Source organism: Diabrotica undecimpunctata, chromosome 2 (genome assembly GCF_040954645.1).
Source record: "Diabrotica undecimpunctata isolate CICGRU chromosome 2, icDiaUnde3, whole genome shotgun sequence".
Classification (NCBI taxonomy): Eukaryota; Metazoa; Arthropoda; class Insecta; order Coleoptera; family Chrysomelidae; genus Diabrotica; species Diabrotica undecimpunctata.
The window spans coordinates 65,586,399-65,609,688 of NC_092804.1; the positions used below are offsets into that span (position 1 = coordinate 65,586,399).

At 35.2% G+C, this 23,290-nt stretch overlaps 1 protein-coding gene across 1 annotated transcript in view; it reads right to left on the reverse strand.

The window, feature by feature from the left end:
- The window catches only part of htt (huntingtin), a 131,193-nt gene that overhangs the window by 17,119 nt on the left and 90,784 nt on the right, over positions 1 to 23,290 (reverse strand). Inside the window, exons 25-28 of the mRNA XM_072523043.1 lie at positions 18,465 to 18,719; positions 10,686 to 11,001; positions 9,992 to 10,189; positions 3,095 to 3,309 (exon numbers count right to left, since the gene is read on the reverse strand). Of these exons, the coding sequence (XP_072379144.1) occupies positions 3,095 to 3,309; positions 9,992 to 10,189; positions 10,686 to 11,001; positions 18,465 to 18,719 (984 nt within the window). The remainder of the gene's footprint in view (positions 1 to 3,094; positions 3,310 to 9,991; positions 10,190 to 10,685; positions 11,002 to 18,464; positions 18,720 to 23,290) is intronic.

A 23,290-nucleotide genomic window follows, 5' to 3' on the forward strand; every position in this document is an offset into this window, starting at 1 on the left:
AACGCTTGCAATAACTCAGGTAGATCCAAATATTTCAGATATTTCCGATTTATCTGACTCTGAAGAAAATCATTTGGAACACGAAGATATATTTTCGAAAACTCTGATGATGAAACAGGTCCAAACAATATGGTTATACAAGAAATAGATGAAGATAGAGAAGCTGATGAGGAAGGAGCAAACAAAGAAGAGGAAATTGTACGAAAAAAAAAAGCAAAAAGAGACCCTACTCATTTTAACTGGACAGAAGATGATATTACAACTACTTCCATTTCTGATCCAAATCGAGTTTTCAGTGGAGAGGTAGCTAACTCCTTCGGAGTACGTAAGTTGTTTTCACTTACGTTATTGAAAATATCGTGTACTTGTCTCATTTGTACAGTACACAGGTAATAGGAAAATCCATCAACACTTCGTCTCATGAAATAACAGATTTCTTATCTGATTTGACAAAAATTTGAATCAAAATCAAAATTAGCCAAATCGATCCAGACAATCAATACAGACAATTAAATTAAAAAAATAAAAAAAAATTAAATTTTGTATATATATACTACAAAAATTTAATAAAGAAATATCCAAAGCTGTTAGACAAGTTACTCAAAAATACAACCAAAAATAAATGGAACATACCATTGAGAACAATAGAAGTATGAAAGTATTGAAAACAGACTAAGAACGGGGACAAGGCAGATAATAAAAAATATTAAAGATAGAAATGGTCATCTTACAACCAACAGAGAGGAAACCCTTAAAATAGTTGAAGACTTACAAATTGCTGTACACAAGCCAACAGAAAGCAAATAGCAGAGAAGATCAAGTACCAGAAATATTAACAAGGAAAAAGGGCATTGCCAACCAAGGATCAGAACTACTACCGGAAATCACAATAGACGAAATTAAACTAGCCCTAAGAAAAGCTAAGAATAACAAATCTCCAGACGAAGATTGTGTAGTTATTGATACAATCAAAATCGGAGGCACTTGCCTACTTAAGAAAATAAAAAACCTTTTTAACATGAGTCTTTTGGACAGTAATATACCCGACAAATGGCACAATCCTGAAGTAATTCTATTATACAAAAAAGGAGATCCCCATGAATTAAAAAACTACAGACCTATAAGTCTTCTTAGTCGCCTATACAAACTCCTTACAAGAATAGTAACGACTCGTCTTGAGAAAAAACTTGATTTCTACCCGCCAATAGAGCAAGCGGGATATCGTACCGGATTTGGAACAAATAATCACCTACGGAACATTAAAACGGTAATAGACAAGACTATCGAATGCAATCGACCACTGGTTCTGGCTTTTGTAGATTCCCATAAAGCCTTTGACACGGTAGAATTTGACAAAATCCTGGAAGCACTACAAGCTACTTTACTTTTTCGTGGCTGGATCCGACTACAGTTTTAGTAGGGTTTGGCTTTAATGAGTTTTGTTTGTAATACGTTGACATCATGTTTAAAGCCTCTTCCATTGTCGACCCTACTTGTGTGAGTGTTTTCCCCTTTACGGCTATACCAAGGTCGTCAGCGTAGACAAAACTCTCAGTCTAAGGGTGCTTTGGTTGGTCGTTGGTGTAGATGTTAAATAAGGACGGCGCCAGAACGCTTCCTTGAGGTAGGCCATTTTTTTGGGTTCTCCATCTACTCTTCTTTCCATTTAGCACAACGTAGAAACGTATATTACACAACAGTGATCTAATGATATTTACCAGGTCATAGTCAAGCACAGTGTTATAGATCTTAGTTAGCAAGGTTCTGTGGTATATCGTATCATAGGCCGCTGTGAGGTCTGTCAAGGCTACTCCCACTATCTCTTTCTGCTCAAATCCCTCCTCTATGTATTCTGTTAGGTTCAGCACTTGGCCTGTGCATGATTTACCTGGTCTGAAGCCTGCTTGTTGTGGGATTACATTGCTTGTTGTGGCGCTACAAGCATGCCGCATTAACTACCGATATACAAGGTTAATTTACAATACATACAAGAACGCAACTATGTCTGTGAAATTACATAAAAACACGGATCATATCCCAATCGGCAGAGGAGTCCGACATACCTTATCACCTAAACTGTTTATCGCAGTACTAGAATATGCTTGTAAAAAACTTAACTGGGAAGAGAAAGACCGGAACATTGACGGAAGAAGATTAACAAATTTGAAATTCGCAGACGACATAGTTTTGTTCTCGGACAACCTCAAGGAGATATGTACAATGCTACATGAACTTCAGTTAGTGTGTGCCAGTATGGGTCTTAAAATAAACATCTCGCAAAACAAAATTCATGACAAACCTAGTACCTAGCGGAAATATCAATATTGGAGACAACGAAGTAGAGCTGGTGGAAAAATACATATATCTTGGACACGAAATAAAGATCACAAGAGACAATGTGTGTTGCCTGTGATAACCTATGGTGCCGAAACTTTGACATTGACAGCTATAACTTCTAAAACGCTGCAAATAGTACAGAGAAAAAGGGAAGGGTCAATGCTGAGTATATAGCTTCGTGACCGAGTTAGAAATAAAGACTTAGACGAAGAACAGGAGTTACCTATGTAATTTCCCGAATTGCCACACCGAAATGGAACTGGGCCGGACACGTCGTCCGAATCAGTGATGAAAGGTGGACAAAGAGATTGCTTGAGTGGAGGCCGAGGTTAGAGAAAAGAAGTAGAGGAAGATCCTCTACTCGTTGGTCTGACCATCTCAAGAAATTGGATGAAAAGTGCTCAAGATAGAGCACCATGGGCAACATTGAGGGAGGCCTATGTCCATCTGTGGACGCAAAGGGCTGGGTGATGTGCTTATCGTTAGGTTTCTGTACTCCTCTCGATATTACGCGTCAGGCTAAACATTATTTCGGGCCCGTGCAAAAACATACAGGCATACTAAGCGATAAGAAGTATTCACTTCAAAATTAATAAACTCTATAAAAAAAATTGTAAATAAAAAAAGGAGTTGTTGGCAGACAACTTCTCGGTTCACTCAATTATACCAACGTTCAACGTTTCAACTTTAACGCTTTTATAATAACGTAAAATTAATTATAAATATGAAAAATATTTCAAAAATTTAGCTAACTTACTTATTCGAAGGATTTAAATTAAATTGAACGTATTCCACAGCACACGGCAAAATTAGCTGTAATTCTTCGGATACAGCTCCTATGCTATTGCTCTTCAGTTTACATCCTTCCAGCACATATAATATGCCATATAAACTTGATATTCTAGACGTTAAGTATGGGCTTTTTAGGTACTGCACTAACATTTTCTTTAAGTTGTCAAATGTTTCTAAATCCTGTAAAGTACAAAATTAAAGTAAAAAGGTATATTAATTTTTTTATAAAATTTATGGATAAAAAAGTATATGAATCTCGCCTAAGTATTTTTAACCATTTTCATGACCGGAAGTAAAATATTACATATTATTTAGAAGCCTTTTTCATGTAGAAGATGAATCCGTTATCAAAATTGGTCTAGCTATGATAGTTTATTTTTTAGTTAAATCAACATAAGTTTAATTTAATATAAAAATAAAAACATAATTTAAAACTGTGAGGTCACAGCCAATTAATAGATTTCAAGTATATTTCGTTAACCACTTGGACACCCTAGCTTGATGTTAGATGATTTATAATACAAAAGATCTGATTACCATACTTTCTGAGTCTTTTAATGATAAAAAGGTTGCCAATGTGAGTCCATAGCATACACGCACGCACACAAACACATATCTAACAAAGGTTAACAGCCTAAATGGCTGGTAACCTTTATCAGACGCACACGTGGTCACCGTTTCGATTAAATGCCAATATGTTCCTTTTCGATTAAATGTAACGACATTTTATCGATTTAATTTTAATCTTCACGACTGTTAAACTCAAGTTTTCACTGACTCAAGTTTTTAGTTCATTGTAAAAGTTTTTAGGTATGGTATACAGCCAATACGAGGAACATTTTAATCTAACCGGAAAATTAAGCAAACACACAAAATATTTCAACAGGTGGAAGAACATTTATTACGGAAAGAGAGATTTAAGAAGTCACTGAGAAAACATAACTGAAGATTAAATACTGAATGAAAAACTCAAATATGGGGAAACTTATTAAGCAAACCCAACGACTAGTTCAGCAAATCGTTACAACTAGTTCAGCAAAATCGTTACACAAAATAGAATACCGGATGAATGGAGAACAACAATAACGTTAAGGTTTTTTAAGAAAGGAGATAAACACCCGAATAACTATCATGGTATAAACTTATTAGACAACTCTCAAGCTAACAACAATAAGAACAAAGAAAATTAGTGAAAGGATATGACTTAAAGAATTCCAGTTGTTCTCAGAATTTCGATCATCTTTTAATGGTTAACGCAGTCAAATGCTTTTCGATAATCAATAAAGCATGCATATACGTCTACATTCATGTCTCTTTATCGTTATGTTAACACATTTAAGGCAAAAAGAGCTTCTCGTGTTCCTAATCCGTTTCGAAATTCGAATTGAGTTTCACTCATCTGAAACTCACACTTCTTGTAAATTCGTCTATGGACGATTCTAAGAAAAGTTTTAAGGATATGAGACATCAAGCGATAGTCATCCCATTGACAGGTATTTCGTTCTTTTGGGAATGTTACGAATGTTGATTTTAGCCAGTCTGATGGTATTTTACCTGTGACATATATCTAATTGAATAATGCTGTTATCAAGTCTAGGCTTTCACTTTCGTTTTCTGTAATTAATTTAAGTAGTTCCAGATTGATATTGTCTGGACCGGTGGTTTTTCGTTTTTTTGAGTTTTTACTGCATGAATTTCTTTGGTTATTTCAGGACCTTTTTCATTTATTCGATCATCTGTGGATAGTGGAACACAAGATCTATCGTCGTCAAAATGTGTCAGAATGTCACTGTATGGCAAATGTCTTCTATTCCTATAATTATTTTGTTATTATTATTTCTTAATATTGTTTCTTGTCTCTTTCTAGCTGTCATTTTTTTCATTTTCTTATTGGACATTAAAAGTGTCTATCTTTCCTGAAGTTGTTCAATTTCTAGGCACTTTGGTTGACATCCAGTTGTCTTTAGCTTCTCTGCACTTTCTTCTAACGATTTTATTGATTCGTTTTTATTCTATTGGGTTTGTTTTATGTTTTCGTCTTATGTTCATAATGTCCATGATCTCTTGCGTTATCCATTCATGTTTTTAAGTGAACCCGACGTCTTTTTGTATCTTTGCTATTTTAGTTTTTAGGGCAGACCATTTTACTTCAACGTCTGTACCAAGTTCTCTATCGTTTCTATTTTCTTCTTAACCTTAATACTTACTTCTTTTTTCAATCAGTTAAGAGATGTAATTTTTTTTATTACTTTTTCTCTTTTAACTTTCAGAAATCTTTGTCTAAAATCCATTATAACTGGATTGTGATCGCTATTAATGTGAGCTCATTTCATTTAATTTCAAAAATATAATATAGTAGGTAGATTTAATATAAGTTTTTGAACACTATTTTCAACTTTTTATTTGTTCTTAATCATTATTTTGACAGTGTCCAATAACTGAAAATTTTGAGTCCAATAGTTGAATTTTTTGTCCAATAACTAACTTTTTTGGAACCGTTCAGGTCTTTTTATAAAAAATTTCTAAAAAACTGGAATATTAGAAATATTTAAAACCCGTTAACTTAAAATATCATATATTTATACTATGATCAAGCATAGCAAAATAATATCCGTTGAAAATTACACGAGCGGCAGCGACTTGAAATTGAAAAAAAGGTTAACTGCCCAATAACTGGTATGTTTACCCTACTCCTTAAAGTTGTGATCGAGCAACATTTAGTCAATTTGATTCCTAACAATTCTGTCTTCTTTTTCTGCAGGTGATTTCCAAGTGTATAGCCTTTTAAGGTTTTGTTTGAAGAAGGTGTTGGCTATTAATAGGTTTTCTCTACTCAGAATTGTACAAGTCTATTTCCCCTATTGTTTCTGTTACCGAGACCGTATGCTCCTATATTGTCTCCTTCAGCACTTGATATGTACGATGATTTAATTATGGCAGAAAATAAAGAAGACCTTCAGAGGATGCTGCACCAATTGTATACCACTGTCTTAAAGTATAATATGAACAGATCCATAGAAAACACGGAAACTATAGTAATTGCAAAAGAACCTATTTGTTGCAAGCTGGCAATTGAAGACAAGATAATTGAGCAGGTGGCGGATACTGACTATCTAGGAATTAAATGATCCACAACTCAAAAATAGAAGAAGAGGAATGACAACAAATAACTACATAAAATACAATATCTGGATGTTTGGGAAACCCTATGTGTAGAAATAAGAAGCCGGAATATATAAAACTATGGTTAGAGCAGTAATATCAAAACTCGAAATGATACGAACGTAAAACGGAGATTATTGGGAACAACAGGAATGCTTCGTAGAATAACAAATAAAACATTAAGAGACAGGGCGAAATGAAAACTGTAAGGCATATGTGCCAAATCGAACGAATAAAAGGAGGGCGGATCAAGAAAAGAAAGACTGAATAGATATAGCATAAATAGAATGACAGAGCATCAAATAGTAAAAAACGGTAAAAGTCTTGGATAGGTAAAAAAAATCAGTATATATATATATATATATATATATATATATATATAATATGTATAATATATATATATATATATATATATAATATGTATAATATATATATATATATATATATATATGTAATATATCTATATATATATATATATATATATATATATATATATATATATATATATATATATATATGTATATATATATATATGTATATATATATATATATATATATATATATATATATATATGTATATATTAAAACTGATTATTTTGAGCAAAAATTAATTTATAAATATGTAGGAATTATCAGGTATAGTGGTCTCTAAGAAAAATCTTTGTTGTTTCTAAGAAACTCAATATTTCGCTATTTATTTGATAGCTTCATCAGTACACTGTAAAACAATTTGAATATTACAAAAAAATTATGTACAAATAGATTTAAAAACACTTACAGAAATTAAAAGATTTCACAAATAAAAACTGACATTGAACTAATATATATAAAAATTAATACTAAACTCACCAGTCTTCCGGGTTGAACCGCGTTGATTTCCATTGCACCGAGCTTTCGACATCCTCTCTATGATGTCTTCTTCGGGTCTTCCAAGGTCTCATTCTCCCGAGCCTTCAGACACTACTACACTGATACTAGTAGTGATTAGTAGTGAAGTGAATAGTGATCAGTGTAGTAGTGTCTGGGGGCTCGAGAGAACGAGACCTCGGAAGACCTGAAGAAGACATCATAGAGAGAATGTCGAAAGCTCGGCGCAATGGAAATCAACGCGGTTTAACCCGGAAGACTGGTGAGTTTAATATTATTTTTTATAATAGTATTAATCTTAGCTCTAGGCTTAATATATATATATATATATATATATATATATATATATATATATATATATATATATATATATATATATATATAGAAGAGTTCTAATTTCTAAAAGTTTCTTCCAGAAAACGGAAAAGTGCTTGTACTTGGGCTTGCTAATAATTTTTTCGTCAAACCAAACTTTCCTCGGGGATTTTATGATGCAATAATTTTTCCTCTTTATAAGAAAGGAAATATGGAAAGTACAGAAAGTTATCGAGGTATTAGCTTCTTAAATGCAGTAACCAAACTCATTGCGGCATTGACTTTAACCAGACTTACCTCGTGGGTACATAATAATAACATTTTAAATGAGTTTCAGGCTGGATATAGAACTGGCTATTCAACTATAGACAACATTTTTAATCTTACGAGTATAGTAAACATCCAACATGCACGGGGAGTAAAAAATGTTTATACATTTTTTGTGGACTTTAGTGCTGCCTTTGATACAGTTGATCGATGGGCCCTTTTTTACAAGTTGAGTCGCTTAGGATTATCTACTAAAGTGCTGAATTTGTTAAAAAGTATGTTCGCAAGTACAAAATCGGCAGTCTGGTCAAGGGAAGGTCTATCTGAATGGTTTGACTGTAATGTAGGAGTGAGACAGGGATGTCTTTTAAGTCCATTACTGTTTGCGCTTTTTGTAAATTACCTGCATGACGCATTGGGAGGCGGTTTGGAGATAAATGGTTTAATTATAAGACTTTTATTATATGCAGATGATTTGGTTTTGATGGCAATCAATCCGAAGGTGCTACAGCGGATGATTAATGAACTGGAAAAATACTGTAGGATGTGGAATCTAAAAATCAATTTAGATAAATCCAAAATTCTTGTATTCAGAAGAGGAGGTGGTGTGATCAGGGAATCTTGGAAGCTGAATGATCGAGTATTAGAGGTAGTGAATAACTATAATTATTTGGGAATGATACTAACATCCAAGTTGTCGTTTAAAGCTCATCTAAAAAAGCGCCAGAGTTTGGCAAAAGTAGCGATTTACACGGCTTGGAGTAGGTTAGTGTCTAAGGCTGATATACCCTTTTTGGCTAAAGTAACAGTGTATGAGTCGGTGATAAGATCAATTTTGACTTATGGGTCTCAGGTATGGGGTCTTTTTGAGTACGATGAGGTGGAAATAATCAGAAGATTTTATATAAAAAAAATGTTCTCTTGTCCAAGGTATTGTCCTAACTTTATGTTAGATTTGGAGACAGGTATTGGTAGAGTCAGCCTATATACAATTAATTTACATCAAAAATATGTTAAAAAAATACTAGGATATTCGAGTGATAGGTTGCCAAAATTTCTTTTGAAAGAAATGATAAGAGCAAGGTGTGGCTGGTGGAAAGATTGGATGAGCATGGGAGACAAATTTGGAATTGAGGTAAGGTGTGAATGGGAATGGAGAGAAAGCTGGCCTAGTATGATTGAGAATATGATAGAAAAAAAGAAGGAGGAAATACAGCGTCAGGCTGAGAATAGGGCACTCGAATCAAATTTTTGTGGACACTACAAAGAACTGCGAGAAGAAGGAGTAAACATGCATTATCTACTAGAAATGGAAAATTTTGGGGACATTCGATGGCTCTTCAAATTAAGATGTGGAGTTCTATATTTGAATGATCGACCTGGCAGAAATGATGAAAGAAGGTTTTGCTCAATGTGTAATACGAAGGAAAGGGAAGATGTGATACATTTTTTGGGAAAATGTTCGGTGTTGAGACATATTAGGTTAAAGTGGTTGGGTAGACATGAACTTAGTAGAGTGGAAGTAGTTACAATGATGAGACAGGGAAAGGCTGAGTTAGCAGGTTATTGTAGGGAAGCATGGGCGTATAGGTATGAGTTAGTGAGCCTATTTAATTACTAAATCTATTAGCATGGTGTTATTTCAATAGTATTAAAATATTAAAATTAGTATTAATAATTTGTTTGCGAATAGCTATTATCTTTTTATCTGTCTTGTCTATCTTGACTCTCTTATTATTATTATTATATCAACAACTTTCACGCCCTCTAAGGGACACATTCAATAATTTTAAATGCAATATATACCTTACTGTTATACTTTGTTATTACTGTTTAGTCTAGGGCGAAGTGCTACTTAGTAGGATATACACATTTAGTTTATTACTTACATTTATATGAATATTTACTTAATTTATTTTTTATTAATTTTAATGAACTTGTTAGATGTAATGAGCCTTAGTGTAATTTTTTGTATATTAATTAGGGAATAATATTAGTTTGCCAACCCTCCTGATGGCATGTGCCAAGGAGAACAAATGTCACTAAAAGAGAAAATTGTATTTTTTTTAATGGGAAATAAAAAGATATTATTGATTGATTGATATATATATATATATATATATATATATATATATATATATATATATATATATATAGAAGAGTAAGCTAGAGGGAGTCCGTTAGAAAGTAAATCTATACGTAAAATTTTCCAGAAAAATTCGGTTAAATCAAATGGATATGTTTAACTTACTGGTGATAACACAGCTGCAGCTTTACATATTCCTAAAATTAAATACTGGTACAGAAACTCATCTTCCGAGTGATGAATCTTAAATAGTTCCAGAAATACTTCCATCATCCATGAAAACTGAGATTTATCGGTAAATAGATCCGAAATCATAATTGTTGATCTAACGGCTTCGTGAAGAACTCGTATATGTGTATGAGACTAAAATATATTAAATAATTATACTATAGGGCTCAATGTCAATCATAATAAAAAAAATCACAACTATATAAGTAATAGAAACGTAAAAATTGAAATTAAATATAATACAATGAAATATAAATATTTTCTTTAGGTACAAAAATGTATTGGAAAATTCTTAGTGGTCAATTACAATTAATAAAAAATGAATTTAGTTTTACATTAGCTTAGTTTGTATCTTTTGAAATGGATATTTTAAAATTAAATTATATCAAACACATCACAACATGCTGAAGAAAGTTATACGAGGCTATTGCGTAAAAAGAAACACACGTGATAGTTTTAATTTTAGGTATTGCATTGTTATAAATAAGAGTTATATCTATTTAATATTGCATCGCTCATGCTAACAATATATCTGGTAGTTCCAGTGCACTTCTTCAGTTGTGGTTTGAATTATTTTCTACCTTTACTAAAGTTCTTACAATAAAAAAGAATCAATTAAAAAATGACTTACCTGCGGTCTCATCAACTGAGTATAATAATCGATTAAAAACTGCAAACAAGAATTCACATCGAGACCCATAGACTCCAATTTTTGTGTTCGCTGTCTACAAATTTCTGCAACCATAATATTGTCTTGTGTTTCTTCAACTGAAGCAGTAGCTACCAATAAATATCTAATAGATACTTGCCCGCATGAGTACCTATCGGATGATTTCTCTAAATTGCGTAAATTGAAAACGTTTACAATTTTATATTCGTCAGAAACATGAGAAGAATTATTGTAACTGGTTTGTATGCAGTGTTGAATCTTCTTCAACTTTTGAACACTGAAATAAAAAATAACTTCATAAAATTGAGATTAGAATTTATATTTAACTACAAAAACTGCTAAACTAGTAATACTAAATGATATACAAAATGTTTAGCGTAGACAGCATATTAGACTTTTTCTGAAAAAAAGAAAATCGGATTTGAAATCGGCAAATATTTACAGCTTGCTATCACTTCCATTTATATTGGAAGTCGTCATCAACCTTGTTACTTTTAATGAAATGAAAAACTCTTATATTGTTACAGGTCTTGACATGAACCTCCGCGTGATCCAGATAGTAAAGAACGCGAGCAATATGTTTGGAATAACCTGGAACTGTAAAAATCGAATTCGGAGAAATGAATAGAACTTGCTAGAATTGAATTCTTACTTAAAAAATTTTATTTAAAGCCAGGTACACACATGCCAGTAAATTGGAAAAGTAGCTGGGATGCCAGTTGCTGGCATAGGCCAGTAACTGGCAAGCACAAAACACATTTGCTAGTAATTGGCATGCCAATAGCTCGCTTACCTATACTGGCAAGGCGAAAAAGCAGGGGAGATTTTTACACATGCCAGTGCTAGGAAACAATCAAGTGGTTTTCATCTGAAACTAAAGTACTTGCTTTGTAATTAAAAGTTTTTGAGTTTTCAACAAAAAAAAGGTGATCCATGGAAGGTATTCGGAATGAATTCAACAAGCAAATATTGCTGATCTCCAAAGATATTGTTAGAAATTGGAAAGCTTCGAACGTAGATTTGAGGTTCGAATCGGTTTGTAAATGCCCCTTTGTCCGCTTCTTGTCGATCGACGTTGATAGGTATAATAAAAGTTGAAGTTGTGGAGTAAAAGTGTTGATTTATTGACAGCTACTGGTAATTACACAATATGATATTCGTTAGGTAACTACTTATGATTGACTGTTGTAGACTGCGCTCACATGAGCTCAAATCCCCAATTTATAATCTCACAAATAATTCATACCTCAGCACAGATGTTATTGCTTCCTATCATACCATACCAACAAACTTTGCTTACCCTACAATTTAATCTACGCCTTAATTGCGACACTTAGGAAGTTCAATTAGAAAATATATTATTCGGCAATTTATTTAGTTGTAGGTAAATGAACTAATTATTAAAATATTATACGATATGGTTTTACAATGTCACTTATACACGGTGAAACTATAATAGATTAAGAAGTTAAGAATAATGTGAGATTACAAATTAAGGGGTTAATTTGTGATTGAACAGAAATTGAATAATGAATCGAAGCGGAACTGAAAAAAGGGAAAAAATTGGGTGAGAAATTGGATTGGTAGGCGAGAAAATCTTGAAGCAATTTTTTAATTTGGCCATTATGACGTTTATAGTAATATCTTCACCCATTTCCTCTTGAATTTAACATAACTGGCATGATAGCTAATCGCAAAGAATTTGATTTTTCTTGCTAGTAGCATGCTGTGAGATGCAAGGCGCATGCGTGGGGAGTGTCACTGACATGTAGTGAATTCATCATCATCATTTGTTCATCACCCCAACAAAACATTTTTTAAATTAACAAGTTTAAAAATAAAACGATGAATTTTTATCACCAACACAACAAATCTGACAATTTTCTGCTAGCTACTGGCATGCCCGTAGCGGTAGCGCGTATTCACACATGCCAGTGACACTCCCCACGCATGCGCCTTGCATCTCACAGCATGCTACTAGCAAGAAAAATCAAATTCTTGGCGATTAGCTAGCATGACAGGAACAAGCATGCCAGTTAACGTACACACTTGCCAGTTTGGGGACAGTAGCTGGTGCTTGCTAGGTACTGGTATGCCATTGTGCTAGTAACAGGCATATGTATCCTCGGCTTTATGTAGAAGTTAATTACTATTTTAATGGGAATAAGCCATAATTGAAGTTTAAAATAAGTTTACTGACGTTTCAATTTTCACTTCGGAAATCGTTCTCAAAATACAAACATTAATAAATTAAACAAATTTTCTATTTTGTTACTAGGTGAAAAATTCTTCTTCTCCTTCTTGTAGTGCCTATCCGTTTCGGATGTTGGCGACCATTACGGCAATATGTGTTTTGGAAACTGCTGCTCTGAAAATATTTGTGGTTGTTGTGTTGAACCACGTACGTAGATTTTTCAGCCAAGAAATCCTTCACCTTCCTTGTAGAATTAATTGAAGCAACCCATATCTTTTGCTGTTTCTCATGATGTGACCGAAGTATTCGATATTGGCTGTTTTTATTGTGGTTAACAACTCATTTCCTTTTTGCATTCTCAATACAACGTCCTGGTTAGTAACGTGGTCGGTATAGAATATCTTCAGGATTCGACGATAAAGCCACATTTCGAAAGCCTAAATTTTCTTGCAGATAGCGTCTATAAGAGTCCACGTCTTAACCACTATATATTTTTCTATACTGTTGTACTATGCTAGTACAACAGTATAGGAAAGATATAATAGATATAAGATAAATAGAAAAAATTCTTCTAATAATTAAATTTTGGCTGACTGATTTATATTGACAATTCAGACATATATTACACATTTTTAAGTAGACGACTTTAAAATGATATTGCCAATATTGCTGAGTTGCGTTCCTGGGACGTTATTGTAAGATAGTTTATTCGATTACATGAAGTCAACTTTAACTTGAGAATATCCTTCAGAAAAAAATAATAGCAGTGATTCGTCTTTAAAAAGACAACCACATGTCATGATGACAGTAAAATTCACCTGTTAGTGATTCCATACTAAATACTCCATTTAATTCATGTAACTCAGCAATATTGGCAATATAAATTTAAAATCGTCTACTTTAAAATGTATAATATATGTCTGAATTGTCAATATAAATGAATCAGATAAAATTAAATTATTAGAAGAATTTTTCACCAAGTAACAAGAAACAAAATTTGTTTAATTTATTAATGTTTGTAATTTGAGAACGATTTCCGAAGAGGAAATTGAAACGTCAATAAACTTATTTTAAACTTCCATTGTGGCTTATTTCCATTAAAATATAATTATTTTAAGATGCCACAAGAAAATAGCTTCATAATAATATGTAGGAGTAGTTATTAAGGAACAGTTTATAGAATAGTTATAAGATCATAACATTAGTACAAAGTTTAAATAAATTAGTGTAACTATTTCGAACCGTGAGTTTAAGTTTCTTTACAATATTATTCGATTGTAGCGTTACAGCACGATAATATCTTATCAACTAGCTTAGCTAATATCAGCGCTACATATATACAAGTTATTATGTACTAGAATATTCTAGAATAGTCCACCTCTATTCACTTGCATTAGCGCTTCGATTCCATCTCGGTCGATACATCCGGAAGGTACTCGAACACAGATCATCGTCGTCTCCAGATGTAACCATTATATGCGCTACGTCGAAATAAGCAAGTTCGGTACACTGCTCCCCTCTCAGATTTGAGCATTCCGATCAGCAACTCTATATGTAGGTCCAGGATGGCGGAATCTACAGGACTCTCCAGCTCTGCATGAACCCCTCAGAAAGAAATAACAGTCTACTGTCTTTGAAGGACACGATCTCTTCGGATTAGTGCAACACACAGTAATTCTTACGCCGGTTTCTCGGAAGATCACTTCAAGCATGCTTCTGACAATCTTCCAATCCAGATTGAGTAAGGACAAATTCTTGATGTCATAATTGCACACAAGTTTCTTCAAATTAGTTAGAGCACGCCATATATCCTCGTAGCTTGCCCTGTATGTATACGACTTCCTGGTCACCATATACGAGGGTGGATTGATTTAAAACTAGCGTTTGATTGAAAAAAACAAGTTTTTTGGAATTAAATCGATTTATTTCTCCGCATAGTTCCCTTTTAGCTCGATACACTTAGAAGATGTTCCAATTTTTTTATCCCATCCGAATAGTACTTTTGCTCGAGCTCTTCAAAATAGGCCGAAGTTTCAGCGACGACTTCATCATTTGTTGCGAAACGACGTCCTCCGAGCCATTTTTTTAATTATGCCATGGCGACGGGCGATCGGTGAGCCGGTGCATTGTCTTGGTGAAAAAGCACTTTTTTGCGTTCCAAACCGGGGCGTTTTCGACGCAATTCGGCATCGAATCGATCCAATTATGCTGCGTAGTACTCACCATTGATTGTTTTTCCTTTTTCTAAGTAGTCGATGTGGATGCTGCCCTTAGCATCCCAGAAAACAGTCACCAACCGGCCGAATGTGCACTCTTTGCCTTCTTCGGGGGCCCTTCGCCGCGTTTGCGCCACTGTTTCGACTATTCTTTGGTTTCCGGTGTGTAATAATGCACCCAGGTTTCATCAACGGTGATAAATCGGCGAAAAACATCGTTCGGATCGAGCCGTATCATCGCCAAAAGCGTCTCCGAAGTGGTCACACATTTTTGCATTTGATCAATTGTCAGCAAACGCGGCACCCATGGCGCGGATAGCTCTTTCATGTCCAAATGATGGTGAATGATGTTGTGTACGTGTTCGTAGGAAATGTTTAGGACCTCTATTAACTCGTGGAGCTTAATTTGACGATCTGCCATAATCATGTCGTGGACTTTGTTGATCATTTCCGGCGTGGTGACTTCATTTGGCCTCAAGGGCCGCTCATCATCAAAAACACTCGTACGACCACGAACAAATTCAGCTTTCCAAAATTTTACTGTTGCTAACGAAGGTGCAACCTCACCATAAACTTCGTCCAGGTCGGCTTTGATTTGCACATTCGTTTTACCCTTTTTGTGGAGGAACTTAATCACCGAACGATACTCGACTTTTTCCATTTCTCCGAAAACACAAAATTTGCTTGCTTTTGACGGCTGTAAAAACCAAACTAATTGGTTTTGAAACTTAAAATTTTGACAGACGTCATGTCATGAATGGCAAATGTCAACACCGAAACCAATTCCGTATCAAGTAGCGCCATCTATCAAAGGCTAGTTTAATATCAATCTATCCTCGTACAGCAAAGATCGAGGACCATCTTCTAATCTCAGTACTCTTCCAACTTTAGGCTGCTGATTTTTTAACTCGTCCAAACGACCAAACTTCTTATAAAATACGGACGAGACTCCTTTAGTCATCTCAATATCTTGGGCAACACAGTGGGCTAGAGAGACGTTATGCGGAACACTAAAAAGATCCTGCTGAACTTCTGTGGTCACGTCGAATCTAGAACTCTTTCTCTCTGCGTAATTTGACATAAATTCATTAAACCTTGGTCGCCGGTCATCTTTGATCTCATGTTGAAGGGTTCGTGCTTCTTCTGTTTCATTTGAGCCAGCCATGGCCGTTTTGACTGATCAGTATTTAATGACTTTTTCCAACCCAGTGTTGGATCTGTTCTATCTTTCTGACTCTTGTATTGCAATTTATAGCGAATGTGACCTACCATTCCAACATCTGGGTTCGTGTCTCTTCGGCATTGTGTTACAAATTACTTTCCGTACGATTTCCTTTAGACATTTATCGTTTTGTTAGTCGTTCTCTTCAGAGGTTCTGACTCGATAGCTCCGTGAAGATTGACTAGCTTTTTCGTGTTCCAAGGCAATGTGGAGCGCTTCATCTAAAACTTTCGGTCTTGCTACTCGTAAACCTTTCTGTAGTTCACTGTCTCTCAACCCATTGATGAAGGTATCTACAGCAATTTTTTCCAATATGTTGTCTGGTGCCTCCGGATAAGCCAACAGCGCTATACGAGCAACATATGCTTTTAATTCTTGCAAATTCTCACTTGCTCTTATTTTACATTCTCAATTTACAGAAAGAATAAGTATATAGAGGTAGTGGATTTTCTAAACGGCTATGAGTCATGCATACGTAAAGATACGAAAGTGGTATAGAGTACAGTCAAATTGTATTTTCGTTTCAAGCTAGCTTATTTTATTGGCAAAAAACTGTGTTCTACATTTACGTTAGTTAATTTTATTTCAAAGTTTTTACTTTTAGTGAGGTAGTCAGTTGGGTTTATTTATGGACAGGGTAAGTAATTCAGAATAACTATTACTGTTATTATTAGCAGTTACAAAAATTTCGGAAAATCTTTTCTTATTTACATTACAATTAGTTTAAGGAAAACAAAGAAATCCCAAAACAAACACATGAAAAAATCTTCATTGATGGACCATGTAGAAAAAGAACAGAGGAATTGCTTCACATGGACAGTAACAAACTGAGAACAGTAACAGAAATGTTGACCGGGCATGCACCAGTAAGGGATTTCCTGAATAAAATAGGCATTTACAATGAAGACCTTAACTGCAGACTCTGTCATAAGGAACTAGAAACTGTAAAACATGTATTATGTAACTGTGAGGCGCTGGATCGCAAAAGACACAAACTGGAGTGGGCAACCAAGAGGAGTCCTGTACAAAGCAGGGTACAAAAATTCTAGACTAGGTGTAGGAAACAACAATGGACAGCAAACACAACAAGCTTTAGCTTCAGTGATAATGGCGATCTTTTTGATCAGACGGGCCCAGGAGGAAGAAAAAAAAAGGAAACAAATAAAATGGGAAATTAAAGTCACATTAAAAACATGGCATGTACTGAATAAAATTACAACGACCTCTAAATGCAAGTAACTGTTCAGCACTGTCTCACAAACAACTGCCATACATATCGGACATAAGTAAATTTGTCAGTTTCAAACCTAGTTGAACGCATTCATCGGTCGTCAAATCGGATCAATCGTCTTATACTTTCAAAACGATTTACTGCCATTGCAGCTTTATACAGTGGGTTTCACGATTTATCTAAGAACAACTCTCTGACAGGGGTATCCCAGTTCGTCTCGATACCAGCCAGTAGCAACAAGCCAAAAAATGCGTTAATTTCATCTTTTTCAATTTTCTCGCCATACCTTTCCCTTGACCTACAATACTCGGTTGGCTTCTCTATTGGTACATATTATTATTTTTTCAACCATTTCAGCAGTCACAAAAATATATCCCAAGCATCTTTCGGAAACAACATTTCGTTTCTTACTTTCGGTCCCGCCGTGAAACGAATTATGTTGTGAATTTTTGTTCTTCCTTGTAAAGGAGGCGTTAATCTCCAATCAAAGTTGTTTCTGCTACTAAATGATGTATCTGCTGTTTTAATTGTTGAATTATTTTGATTCAAGCCATATCATCACAACTCGAAGTTTTTTTGGAATACTCGTTTGAGTTAGTGTCTCCCGGACTCATATGCATTACAGCGGTATGAACGGAAACTGTTTTTTTTTTAGTTTTTTTTGTGCATATTATTTAAATTTGTATACACTAACAAACAGTCATACATGTCAAAAACGCATTCCTAAATAGGCAATGATTGGAATGGATTTAATCACATTTTACGATGATGTAAATGTATGCTTGAGTCTCTCAGACTCATGTTTTGCATCCTAGAGGTAAAGTTTATTTTAAGTGGATTTAAAAATTTACAGAATAAACAATATAATAATATTTACCCAATGCTACACTCGCTGATGTTTGAATTCCTGGGAATATGAAGCATTTCAGAGATATTCGGATTCCCAACTACTGGCAAGGCCAGGGTTTGTAGGAGAAGGGTTGTAATTGATTTAATAGCTAAAGTGGAAGCATGTAGAACATCATTTAATACCAACGGCTCTAATTCTTCAGTTGGGGCACACAAAACACTTAACAAACACATCCATGTTTCTTCAAACTGCTGCCTGGAGGTCCATCCCAATAGATTTATCCTAAAATATGTTAAAATTATTTAAAAAAAACTAGAAGGTATATCCAAATGTTAGTATTAAAAGTAAAAGTAGCTGTTCAAAATGAACACCTAGGTATATTGTGTTCACTGAACTCAGTCCCAACTGTCCAGTACAGAAGAATAAACTTAGTAATTAATTTTTAACTACGCGTGTCAAATTTTGTCTTCAATTGGAAGTGGCTGAAAGTTACTATACAACTAAGAACACCTGCTTATAGCCAATATTAATTGTAATTTAAAGTATGAGGCGTGTTTTTTAAGTAAGTACCGTTTTGGAATTAAAAAAAGACGTGCAAAGATATGGCAATAATTTTATTTTTACATGAAAGCCTGTACCTTAATCTACTTTTTTACATAATTTCCGTGAATATTGAGGCACTTGTCATAACGTGGCACCAGTTTTTGAATACCCTCCTGATAAAATTATGCCGCCTGACTTGTTAACCAATGCATCACAAATATTTTGACTTCGTTATCGTCTTGGAGACGCTGACCGCCCAGGTGTTTCTTCAAGTGCTGGAACAAATGGTAGTCGCTGGGCTCCAGATCAGGGCTGTATGGAGGATGATCTAGAGTTTCTCATTTAAATGATTTGATGAGATCTTTGGTCTGATTAGCCACATGTGGACGGGCATTGTCATGCAGCAAAACGATACCCTTACTCAACTTGCCACGTCTTTTGTTCTGGATTGCACGACGCAGATTTTTCAATGTCTCACAATAAGACGCTGCATTGATTGTCTCATTACAAGGCAGAAACTCCACTAGCAATACTCCTTTTCTGTCCCAAAAGACTGTGCACATGATTTTCCGGGCAGAAATTGTATGCTTAAACTTCACTCTTTTGGGTGATGATGAATGTCGCCATTCCATGGATTGTTGTTTCGATTCTGGTGTGACGTAGGCCACCCACGTTTCGTCACCAGTAACAATTTGGTCTAAAAAATCTTCACCTTCACTGTGGTACCGCTCAAGGAAAGTCAATGCACTGCCTAAACGTTGGGTTTTGTGCAAATCCGTCAACATTTTTGGAACCCAACGTGAACACAATTTCCGGTAATTTAAGTTCTCGGTAACAATGCGATACAAAACACTACGAGAATACTGAGGAAAGCAGTCGGACAATGATAAAATTGTAAAGCGTCTGTTTTCTCTCACCTTTTCGTCCACTTTCTGCACCAAATTTTCATTAACGACCGAAGGACGCCCACTCCGTTCTTCATCATGCACATTTGTGCGGCCATCTTTAAATGCTCTCACCCATTTCCTTGCCATTCCATCACTCATAATGTTTTGTCCGTAAACTTCAACGATCTCACGATGAATAGCGATCGGTTTTACGCCTTTAGCACTAAGAAATCGTATAACAGCCCGTACTTCACAATCAGCGTGACTCACAATTGTTGGAGGCATCTTAAACACTGGAGTAAACAAGTATACAATGAAGAATCAGACTGTAATGGCGTCAGTGCGTAGACAAGTAATGTAGGTAACCAGCGCTCATGCGCGGAACGCCAACCGTAGCGCTGCGGCGGCGGAATCGCAAAACGGTACTTACTTAAAAAACATGCCTCGTAAAAAATAATTGATATGCACTTTATTAACAAAATAAAACTGCAAAATGTTTAGTCGTTTATAGATTAATATTTACAAGCAAAATGTTCTTAATTAAAATTAATGAATGTATACTTTCATTATTCAGATTATTCATTTTTTTTTCAATTGAAAATTCTGCAACAGTAAGTTTATTTCAGCTATTAATAAGGTGTGGTAGGAATTTTTGTGTTGTATGTTTCCGATGACTTGCCGTTGTATGTATGTTTCAAAATATTACCAACTGTATAAAACGACTATATTAAAACTAACAATTAGGTGTTGATATCTAAAATAAAATAACTCACTTTCGAATTATTAAACTAAAGAATGAAGTATGTACCAAATTGGGTTCGTATGTTAATGAAAGTACGATTTCTTCCCAAATCATCTGTGACACGGCTGTTAATACTCTAATAAATAAAATATTTATGATTTTTATAGATTTAAATTAAACTACGCCCTTGCCAAAATAAAGCAATGATGGGTAACTTTGTGACAGTTGTAATTTTATAATTCTGGCCAGTTGGTTGTCAAAACCAGTGCCAATAAAACACACAAACACACACACACACACACACACACACACACACACACACACACACACACACACACACACACACTCAATTTTATAATTGTATATTGTTATAAAAGTCTAACCATTTGTCTGAATTGGTCGAGTGATGAAAGAAGATGAATAGAGAAATATGGTACTTCGTATAGGTTTGACTATGCACAACGGTGAACTTGTTCAGACATGAAAACCATTGTTGATTAACATGAGTATCTACGTACTTTAATTTTCCGCTGAATAATTAGCTATGATAGTAATCTTACTTGAAACATAAGAAAAGACATATGTAAATATTCATCAAGTGTTGAAAGAGACGCTTGATAAAAAAACAAAAAGTTGATCTTAGTTTACTGAATAAAGCAAATTTCTGAGTAGTTAATAACTACATACTACATGGCATTAAAAGTGGCATAGAGAAATAATGTATCACATGTTACTTTTAATGCCATGTTTTATGCTTTAGTTTGCCGTTGGAAAAACTTTGTTCATAATTAACATTTTTTTTTGTTCGCATTAACAAAACTCAGATATATATTCTGTTTCGATACAACTATTCAAAAATAGATAAACACGGCTTCTCCGATGGCAGATCTGTATCGTATGCCTATTATCGTAATATGTCTGTTTTAGAACAACTTATACCGATGAAAAAGTTTCTTGTTCCCTCATATGCGTCAAATCACGAGTAGCGCCGTGATAAAAATGTAAAGTTTTATTGAAATATCCTCTAGCATTATGAAGTCAACCAGCCCAGTTATGTAGAATAGGTATATTAGAATAATTTTCTAACCTCCTATATAGTTAGATATGGCCTTTCGGCATACGACCGTTAGTGACTCCACTGCCCCTACGAGTTCGACACCAAAATGAAGGTGGCGCGATGCATATGCATCGCGGGGCTCCACCTCCCCCGTAGTACCTGTGTTGCGATTACCTCACCTATCCGTTATCCCCTCCCACGGGCGGACAGGTGGCCGCCGAGGATCTCTCCTCTACCGCTCTTAAATCTCCAGGCGGGTACGTGCCAAGACACCGACACCACGATTGGTGGTGTAAGGCCAAAAGAGGTGTGTACGGGCCCAGCTCGTTCAACCTCGCCTGGTTCTCTTGGAATGAGAGTAGAGTGGCCCCGAGAGTCTCGTCTTTGATACTAGGAATGTAGACCGGTGACCGTGACGACTAAACGTCTCGAGTGCGTTTCTACAGACCCGACACCTCAAGCGACGGCTCTCCACCTCTCAATTCCTACCCATTACTCTTACGACAGGCAGAGCCTTCTGACCTGGGCCGTATTCTTATCTCCGCGAGCCGAACGGAGAGAATTTATTGAACAGTATGTTAGTTAATTAGAGCCATAAGAAAGAGCCATACGAAAACGCTTTAAACGAGATTGATAACCACCACAATAGAAAAGACTCACGAAAATTCTACCAGAAGATAAACAGCTGCAGAAAAGAATTCAAACCCAGAATAACAGCATGTAAAGACAGGGATGGTTCCATAATTAGTGACAAAGAACAGATACTAAACAGGTGGGCGAATCATTTTGAAGAACTGCTTAGCGACAGTCGTGAAGAAGACCGAATAGAAATTACTTTGCCTGAAATGGATGAAAACGCTCAAGAGCCGTCCCCCAGCGAAGAAGAAATTAGAGAAGCCATTTCAAAACTGAAAAATATCAAAGCCCCCGGTTTGGACAATCTTCCTGCCGAATTCTTTAAAAATGGTGGTGACACCCTTTTTAAACACATGCATAAATTAGTAACTTAGTCTTCACAAAAAGGGAGATATGATGGTGTGTGATAATTATAGAGGCATCATCCTACTTAACGTGGCATAAAAAGTGTCCAACGTATTGCACAGAAGATTGATCCCCTATACTGAACAAATAGTTGGGAACTATCAGTGCGGTTTCCAACCCAATAAATCAACAACGGATCAAATCTTCACAGTCAGGTAGATTATTAAGAAAACGCTTGAGTTCGGAGTCGACACCCACCACATATTCGTGGATTTCAAAGCCGCATACGACTCAGTCAACAGACAAAAACTTCTACAGGCTATGGTAGATTTTCAAATACCGCTTCATCTTGTTCAACTAACAGAACTTACACTCACAGGCGTAGAGAGTGTAGTCAGAATCCAAAACGACTTTTCAAGACCCTTCCATTGTAAAAATGGACTGAGACAGGAAGATGGACTGTCGTGTCTCTTATTTAACCTTGCACTAGAAAAAGTAATTCGAAATTCGAGAGTGCCATATTAATACGAATGGCACCATCTTTAATCAATCTGTACAAGTGGTCGGATATGCAGATGACATAGACATTATTGCTAGGTCCACAGAATCTCTGATCGAAGCATTTCGATCACTAAGGGCGTCT